The 9221-nt window shown below is 43.6% G+C and overlaps 1 protein-coding gene across 1 annotated transcript in view; it reads right to left on the reverse strand.

The window, feature by feature from the left end:
- Window positions 1-8849, reverse strand: part of LOC144986688 (NLR family CARD domain-containing protein 3-like) — a 520304-nt gene extending 511455 nt beyond the window's left edge. Inside the window, exons 1-6 of the mRNA XM_078934468.1 lie at window positions 8679-8849; window positions 8240-8571; window positions 7584-7721; window positions 7379-7501; window positions 6981-7094; window positions 6325-6444 (exon numbers count right to left, since the gene is read on the reverse strand). Coding sequence (XP_078790594.1) covers window positions 6325-6444; window positions 6981-7094; window positions 7379-7501; window positions 7584-7669 — 443 coding nt within the window. The 5' untranslated portion in view covers window positions 7670-7721; window positions 8240-8571; window positions 8679-8849. The remainder of the gene's footprint in view (window positions 1-6324; window positions 6445-6980; window positions 7095-7378; window positions 7502-7583; window positions 7722-8239; window positions 8572-8678) is intronic.
- Window positions 8850-9221: the final 372 nt, after the last annotated feature.

Genomic DNA, 9221 nt, shown 5'->3' on the forward strand with positions numbered 1-9221 from the left:
GCGTCCATAGAGCAGACAATACACAGGGAAATGTGGAAAATACAGTTAAAACACACAGATTTCAAACACTTTTTCATTCCATTCTTTCCAAAATCGCATACATTTCATTCCATTCATTCTCAGTCAAGCCATTTTCACCGCTGTTGTCAAGTCAAGTCGTCAGCGTCATTAGGTCTTTCGTCAAAAGAAAATTCACCGGTTTCCTCATTTCTTCTGTCTAGTGCACCTTTCATTTTTACTGTGAATCCCTCTGTGGTTTCTCTACGCATTAAAAATAATTTGTGAAGGTTCGCCGCCTTCCTGGTTTTTCCGAAAATCCTAAAACGCACAAATTAGTTCCTATAGTAACACAGTTTTTTGTACGGGATTTCGTACCAGGGTAAACAGACGCAAACCTACTAAATTTGCTGATTTCCAAATATCACAAGCTCCCAATTTGCTCCCGCTCAATGTGCACAGGCTGAACGGACGCAAGACCTGTATAATTTGCTTATATTCAATATGTATCAATTTGCAGCTGTCCAAAGTATATAATTTGCTCCCGTCCAATCCGCTGTTCAAGGGAGGGTGAACCCACAAAACTTATACAGGTGCGCTATGCCGTCCACATACTTCACTTCCCCAAAATTTGAGTTATTCACTAAAAGAATAACGTAATCAATATGCAGAATTTACGAACAGGTTCCTGCTTTACCTTTTGTTTGTGAGGCCTCGAGGGAAGTCAAGCACGTGGGGGGGAGCGTCACCGACTTTTCGCCGAAAGTCTCAGAAATCTCATCATAAACCACTATCGGTCCTCTTATCCGCGTTGCGATTCCGCGTTTCTTCCCTACCTTTCACGGTCAGGGTCACCATAAATGTTGGAAAATATAATCTTTCGCTTTGAGATTACTTTCCTTGTTGCATGTTCAAAAAGGTCGAGAAGAAGAAAACCACGGGATTCGGCCAGATTAAGTTTAACAAATTTATTCCCTAACAATATTTCTAAAAAGTAAAAGATGATAAAACAGAATAAAACAGATCGATCTGGGTGTCCAAAACCAAGGCCTGCAATACGCAAGAGGTTACATTCCGAATTCACATGCAGCTTGTCTGGAGACACAAAAAATTCCTTGAGTTCAGACTTTTAAGCATGTGGTCAGAACATCCTCCCCCGGGAGCAAGATGGCCGCCGAATCTCCGCCTCTGGTCGCTAGAGATTGGCTGACAGAGGAGCCCGCCTACTTCCTTCAGCCCATCACAGCATCTGGTCTCTGGGGGGAACCTCACAGATGGACACGGTACGGAATCCCCATGGGTGGCAGGAACTGTCACCGCAGGAAGTCGATCCTAGAGCTTTGTTCTTCACATGGTAGGGTTGTGCCGATGGACGATTTCATCGTCCATCGTGATGGGTGACTGACATCCCGATGGAGAGACCACCATCGTGATGCCACGCCCCCCCCCCCCCCCCCCCCCCCCACGTTGCGTGTCGACACCATAAGCCGCGGTTACATGTACAAAATATCTTGATGGGATCAATGGTCGGATTAGAATCCAACCGTGTACATGGGCCCAGAAAAATGTTTTCAGAATATAAAAACGTTCACTAAGGTCACACTTTCCGTCGGAATAAATCATTCGCACATGCGCAGTAGGGTTTGAAAACCGGAAGGATATAAATTCCGCCGAGCGGCTTTTTTTCCCAAACTTTATTGAATGTAACAATTCAATACAAAACAATGTTAAACAGCGCCGAGCGGCTATTTACATTGACATGTCAGCTCGGTAAAATACGAGATGATCTTCTAAACGTGCTTTTAATAATGTTACGGTTATTATGAAACACCTGTTCGCTCATCATTTGAATTTTAATCCGTGTGGTCAGTGCTTTTTCTGAACGAAGCCAGGATTAGCAGTATGCTAACACGGGCTAACAACATTAGCTTTGGGTGGTGCTGCTTGCTGGCTGCACGTAAACATGTAAGAATAACATCAGCCTTTATTAGTCGGGACACGACTGGAAACACAAATCCACGTGATTGTTTGAATGTTTTCTAAGGACTGAGCGACATTTCTGCTTTGAAGCTCAAACCGCTGTGTGTGCTGACGATCCGAGCTGTGCTCAGACACACACTTTTAGACCCGGTTCTGAGTTCGGTTGCTTGTACCCCTAGAGCTGCGGGACGGATCGCAGTCTTAAATCTCCCACACACAGCGCTCATGTAACAAAGCACCCCTCCCCTTCCCCTCAAACACAAAGCTGTAAGTCCGCGCTCCGCCGGTCCACTTCACTAGTGAAGTGCGGGAGCGGACTACTTCTTTTCTATTTTGTTTGATACTTTTTTTGTTAAAGTCACTTCCCTCAGTTTATATTGGATCATCGCGGATTAGTCATTAGTTGGGAAATAAAATGAAAAAAGCAAAAAAACGAATAGCAGTTATATAAGAACGAAAAATGTAAAAATACCCCCCCCCCCGACGATGTCATCGTCCATCCCGATGGTTGACAGCAAACATCGTCAACGGCCAATTTAAGGGACATCGCCCAACCCTATCACATGGGAGCAGATGCCTGTGGCGATTCCCAGGGATGGAAATCAGTCTCAGAGATGATTGATTTATGATCCAAGTCAGACCTACAACCAAATGGCCTCAGAATATCAAAGACTGTTTTCTCCTGAAGGGGGGTTGAGGTTGTAGCTGCATTCCTGACACCTCTCACATATGCAACTATAGGAAGCAACTTCAGAGTTGAAAGGATGTTAAAGCACAAACTTCAGCAAATGACTTATCTTCACTGTAATAAAAATTTAAGACTGACAACCCTAATGAAATTACCAAAAAATATAAATTCCTTCACTAGCTAACTTTGATCAGGAACATCATGGTTCTCGTGGTTCTAGAGCTACACTATGACAAAACAGCCACAGTCGTTTCAAGGGCACTTGCTGAATCCATGCAGGTGAATCAAAGCACGTCTGGACTTTCTTCACTGGATTCCAGATCTTCAGAATAGAAGAACAAGAACATGTGCAGGTTTACTAGTTAGCTGTTATGCTAGGCTTCATTCTGGAGTCCTAACTGCTATTTTGGTCTGATCAATAAGGACCTTCACAATAAAACTTTATTCACAACAGATACTGAGTTTTCAGATTCCAAAAGCCTGGATTGATCTAGAAGATTTCAGGCAAAATTTTACACACAGTCTGGGATTTTTCTAGAAGCATCAGAAAAATAAGAACCCAGAAAAATAGAAGAAAGACATCTAAAACATGAATCCTTGCAATGGAACTGATTTGATTGATTTGATTTGAAATGGTTTATTTCATGCAATCAAATAGGAATAATACACAAAAACAATACAATCATCAGTTATACATTCATACAATAACTAATCAAACTTAGGATAATTAGACATATTATTAAATATTGCTTGAAAGGGAGTGGAAGGAAGCAAATTTATATAATCCTACCCCTGTTCTACCGTAACCGTTTTATTACATGATTCATCAATATCCGGTTCCTAACTTTTATCAGACAGAATTAAGAATCTTGAAGTATCAATAAAGCACATGATAAACATGAATTGCTTAAATTATTTTGTAAAAAATAACTTTTAGAAATCAACATGGCAAATGAAGATCAGCTATCCCAAATATATGCAGATTATGTTACTTAGGAAGTCATTGATTCTGGACTGTCTGCTTTGGATTTAAACCTTTCAGAAGCTTCTGGATTGGATTTCATTTGGAAAAATATGACCTTTTTTGATCTTTAGCTAAAAGATCATATGAGTGTTAAAAACAAACTGATTTTCTTCTTTCATGTTGTAATTTCTAATCATTTTCAAACCTTTCATTCTTTGTAAATCAATCTGAACACTGATCTGATTTATCATCACAATCACCTCTGGACTCACTTGAACTTTCTGCAGTTCCTCACAGCTGGGATCAGCCTCCATTTACCATCAGCTAATGTGTTGTACTGATCCAGGTCCAGCTCATCCAGGCTCATCCAGGCTCATTCCAGAACCTAGGCCAGAGCTGAGCAGGGAATCAATGAGAGTTTTTTCTTTGATTTGTTCTCTGACTTCAGGAACTCTTGGATCTCCTGATGAACTGAGAGGTCCTTCATCTCCATCAGACAGTGATAGATGTTGATGCTTCTGTCAGGAGAGACTCCTTCACTGTTGATCTCCTTCAGGTTGTTGATGGCTCTCTGGATGGTTTCTGGATTCTTCTTTCTCTGACCCAGCAGGCCTCCTAAGAGTCTCTGGATGGTTCCTGGATTCTTCTTTCTCTGACCCAGCAGGTCTCCTAAGAGTCTCTGGTTGGACTCCACAGACAGACCATGAAGGAAGCGAACCAGCAGGTCCAGGTGTCCAGTTTGACTCTGCAGGGATTTCTTCATGACTCTACTCAGAAACTCATCCAGGGATGGGTTCTCCATGCTGTCCTCCAGGAAGTCCTTAATGACCTCTACCTTCCTGTTGGAGTAACAGTGGAACATGTAGACTGCAGCCAGAAACTCCTGAACGCTCAGATGAACAAAGCTGTAGACCGGTTTCTGAAAGATCTCACACTCTCTTCTGAAGATCTCAGTACAAACTCCAGAGTACACTGAGGCCTCTGTGACATCCAGACCACACTGCTGCAGGTCTTCTTGGTAGAACATGATGTTTCCTTTCTCCAGATGTTCAAATGCCAGCCTCCCCAGCTTCAGAAGAACTCCCCTGTCAGTCTCTGTCAGCTCTTGTGGACTTGTCTGATGTTCCTGCTGGTACTTGTTCTTCTTCCTCTTTGTCTGGACCATCAGGAAGTGGGAGTACATGTCAGTCAGGGTGGTCGGCAGCTTTCTTCTTTTCTTTGTGGTCAACAGGTTCTCCAGAACCACAGCAGTGATCCAGCAGAAGACTGGAACTTCACACATGATGTAGAGGGACATGGAGCCCTTGATGTGGGAGATGATTCTGCTGGACAGCTCTCCATCTGGGAACCTCCTCCTGAAGTACTCCTCCTTCTGAGCATCATTGAAGCCTCGGACTTCTGTCAGTCTGTCCACACATGAAGGAGGGATCTGATTGGCTGCTGCAGGTCTGGAAGTGATCCAGACCAGAGCTGAGGGCAGCAGTCGTCCCTGGATGAGGTTAGTGAGCAGCACGTTGACTGAGGACTTGTGTGTGACATCAGACACCAGCGGACTGTTGTTGAAGTCCAGAGAAAGTCTGCTTTCATCCAGACCATCAAAGATGAACAGAAGTTTGCAGACAGACAGCTGTTCTGCTGGGATCTTCTGGAGTGTTGGATGGAACAGCTGGATCAGAGTGAGAAGACTGTGCTGCTCATCTCTGATCAAGTTCATCTCCCTGAATGACAGAGGAACCACAGCACTGATGTCTTGGTTCTCCAAGCCCTCGGCCCAGTCCAGAGTGAACTTCTGCACTGAGAAGCTTTTTCCAGCTCCAGCAACTCCGCTGGTCAGAACCACTCTGATGGATCTGTGTTGGTCAGGGAGGACTTTGAAGATGTCTGGGTTCTTGATTGCAGTGTCATGGAGCTGGTTGGTCTTGGTGGTGGTCTCCAGCTGCATCACCTCATGTTGGGTGTGAGCCTCTGGTCTCAGTCCCTCTGTGATGTAGAGCTCAGTGTAGACCCTGTTGAGGAGCGTTTCTCTTCCTGCTTCTTCAGTTCCTTCAGCCACATGTTCACTTCTGCTCCTCAGACTGATCTGATGTTCTCCAAACATCTCCTGCAGACCAACATCTGCTGAAAGAGCAGAGAAAAAGCTCCTTCATGAGTGTTCCACATGTTTCCAGAAGAATCCATCAGCAGATGATCAGGCTCTGACTCACCAGCTCTGGGTCTTTCTGTAGACTGGGGTCCGCTCCTCTTCTTCTCTCTGTGGACACTAAGGAGAAACGTTAGTGAACAACAATCAAAGCAGTCAGTGGGAAGTTCCAGACTAGCTCTGATCATGGAGCAGATCCTCTCTGATCTCCAGACTCAGATATTGGGATCCAGACTGTGCTGAATGTGAGCAAATGTGTTTCCAGGTGAAACCAGAGCAGATCTGGTCCATCTGAAGGTCTAAATGATGCGTTAGCTGTGTTTGGAGCTCATGTCTGGACTGAGCTCAGAGAAAAGTTCAGCTGTTTGTTTCATCCTCACAGACTGAGCTTTGTGTCCTCCAGAGTTGTCCAACTCTTTTCTTTCCTCTTAGACCTAAAGCGCTCACAGCAGATGGTTGACCTTCCTGGATGGATCAGCTGATGTTCTTGATGAGAACATTGTTGTTCCTGCTGAGAGCTGAACTCTGCTTTGTTCACTAGAAACAGCTTCTTACTGTGAGTCTGAAGGTCCTGGTTCAGTTCTGAAGTTTGGAGGAGGACTTCTGGACCGGTCACTCTTCATGGAGCCACAGCTGGAGGCTGCAGACTGGACTCTCTGTGTGACCTGTTGACCTCTGCAAACACCAAACCATCAGAGTGTTGGAGGATCTGCTTCTTCATGAACAGCTGATGGACTTTGACATGAACACAGACTGAGCTGTTTAGTCTGGAATAACATGACATGTTTGGATCAACAGTTTCCAGCTTTCAGCATTTTCTGTCAGTCAATCCAGACTTTTTTCTAGAAAAGCTGATTCCAATTCTCCATGTAGAAATGGACAAATTCTGAGAGCAGAAAGTCAAACTAGAACAATGTGATGTTTGGAAAGCATGAAAATCTGAATCCTAGGAGTCTGCAGTGATTCTTCTCATTAGACTGGAGCTGCTGTCAGTCAGAGTCAGCAGTCAACATGTTTTCTTCTCCAACATCTCTGATGTCTCTCAGAGACTCTCAGAAGACTCAACTGAAAAGATCTCATCACACACATGATGCTCCAAGTGAGTCTGATCAGAGAGATCCAGAACTGAACCAGACCTCAAGTCCTTCATCTGAAAACTGTTGATCATCTGAACTAGAATCCAGCCTCCAAAAACTCTGACAAACACTCACTGTTCCACTGCTGAATGGATGTCTTTGAAGTTAGGAGGTATATCCTTTGATCTGTCACTTCTGAAGGATTCACTGGATTCAGATCCAAGTCCATGACCAGCTCTCTGTTGAATCCTGATGGACAAACAATTGTTTTATTACAAACTCATTTCTTCCGTTCTGGAGGTTAGTCAGATTATCTTCCATGTTTAACTATTGAACTCAGATCATAAACAGACTGATCTGCAGTGAAAACAATCTGTTAAAACGCCCCCTTCTGACAACTGTGTGACACTGCATGCAGGTATTGTCACTGTGGGGAAAAAAAATCCAATCGATCAATTATTATCCATCCATTACATCAGTAACATGTATTTAATAAATAATAAATAATAATAATACATTTAATAAACACTTACTGTTTCACTCTTGAACGAATTTTTATTAATCTATTTAAATAATCCTCTGGTCTCTCAATCCTTTTGGACCCACAGCTGGATCCAGATCCAGATCCAGGTCCAGGTCCAGGTCTCTGTTGGTTCCTGTGAAGAATGAAGGTTGTTGGTGTGAGTCCTGAGCTCTGACATGGAGAAGATCATGGACAGTTGGAGATGTTCATCTCACCTCTGAGCTTTGCTCTGGTTGTCATGGTTACCACCTCTGCTTTCAGAGGGAGTGGCTCCCTCCTGTGGTTCCTCCCACTGATCCATGGTGCTGGATTCACTGGATCCACATCAGCTCACACACACCTTCCTCCTTCACCTGCAGAGGAAACCCTCCTCATCATCAGCTCTGATCCTCCTTCACCAACAGATCAGCTGCTCCTCCACTGATTGGCTCTTCTCTTGGTTTTCCTCTCAGGTTCAGGTGAATGCAGTCAGACAGCAGTGGGAGGCAGAGGAAGCTGCCATCAGCTGCTGCACTTCTGCTCTCCCTCCACCAGGTGGAGACATGGAGCTGCAGCAGCAACATTTCCATTCATTCACTTTGACAAAGAAACAACAAACTAGAAGTACAGGGATTTGAGCCTCAGGAAACAGCTGTTTAAATAAATGACATACTACCAGGGAATTATGAGGCTTCCCTAAAAATAAAACTATATAATTACAAGAATGAAGTTATACATTTGTGAGAAAAAGTTGTGATTCTACAAAAATAAAGTCATAGAATTATAAAAAAAAAAAAAAAAAAAAAAAAAAATCATAATTTAACAAGGAAACAGCCAGCCTTCCTGGAATCAAACCCTCCACCTGCCTGTTGTCTTGCAAGTTAATACCTACTGCTCCACAGTCAGAGGATCAGGATCTGAGCAGGTTTTTATCTTGACATGAAAAAGGGAGCGGGGCTCGTCTCTCTGACCCATCGCAGGAGATGGTCGTCCAAGGTGGTCCTTGTAGAAGAACAACTGAACCAAAACGACCCCCGTAACCGGTGGTTGGGTGATAAGGAATGAAGGAACCGATGAGCTGCAGAAAAATGTAATGTACAGACTAGGATGGAGGAGAACAGGAAGGTTTAGAGTTAGAAATGGACAAACAAAACAAGCATCACCTGATAGTTATTGACTGGATGAAGAAAAGTCCTCCATCTTGTTAATCCAACAATGATGAAGCTTTGGAAACAGCAGAGTGATGAGAGTTTGCAGAGAAAGAAGAAGATCTTCTCCAAACATTCAGAAACAAACAGTTAGTGAAGACAAACGTCCAGTAACAAACTTACTTCAGTTTCTGCAAAGAGATGAAGAGGAAGAAGAGTCTCCCTCACCGTGTCAACGCAGCTGCAGCACTGGGGGGTATTCCAGGAAGCATGTTTAAAGTACCCTGACTTTAAGCCTGAACTCTGGCTGAAATCCGCCTGAACTTGCTTACTCGGGGTATGTCGGTTCCTAAAGACCGGATATGAGTTAGCTTAATTACGCCCGACTTGGTAACCCTGGGTTAATGCACGTGCATGTCAAGTACATAAAGACATTCTCAATGGATCGCCGATTTCTGGAGTCACCATGGAAACGCGTGGAGAAAAAGAAAGCGCTACACTTCAGTGAGACGGAGTCTGAGGTTTTAATGACGGCGTATGAAGATTACACGTCCATCAAAAAAGTAACACGGCTGCATCATCAAAAGAAAGAGTTTCTGCTTGTAGTAGAAGAACAGACAAAGTAAACGCACAAGTTTTTGATCTTATTTCCATTTTCCCTGTGACTCATATATATATAACTTATCCAATTTTGCCAACTTAAACGAATTACTTCTATTGGTAACA

This window comes from Oryzias latipes, chromosome 2 (genome assembly GCF_053564925.1).
Source record: "Oryzias latipes strain Hd-rR chromosome 2, Olatipes_Hd-rR_3.1".
Taxonomy (NCBI): Eukaryota; Metazoa; Chordata; class Actinopteri; order Beloniformes; family Adrianichthyidae; genus Oryzias; species Oryzias latipes.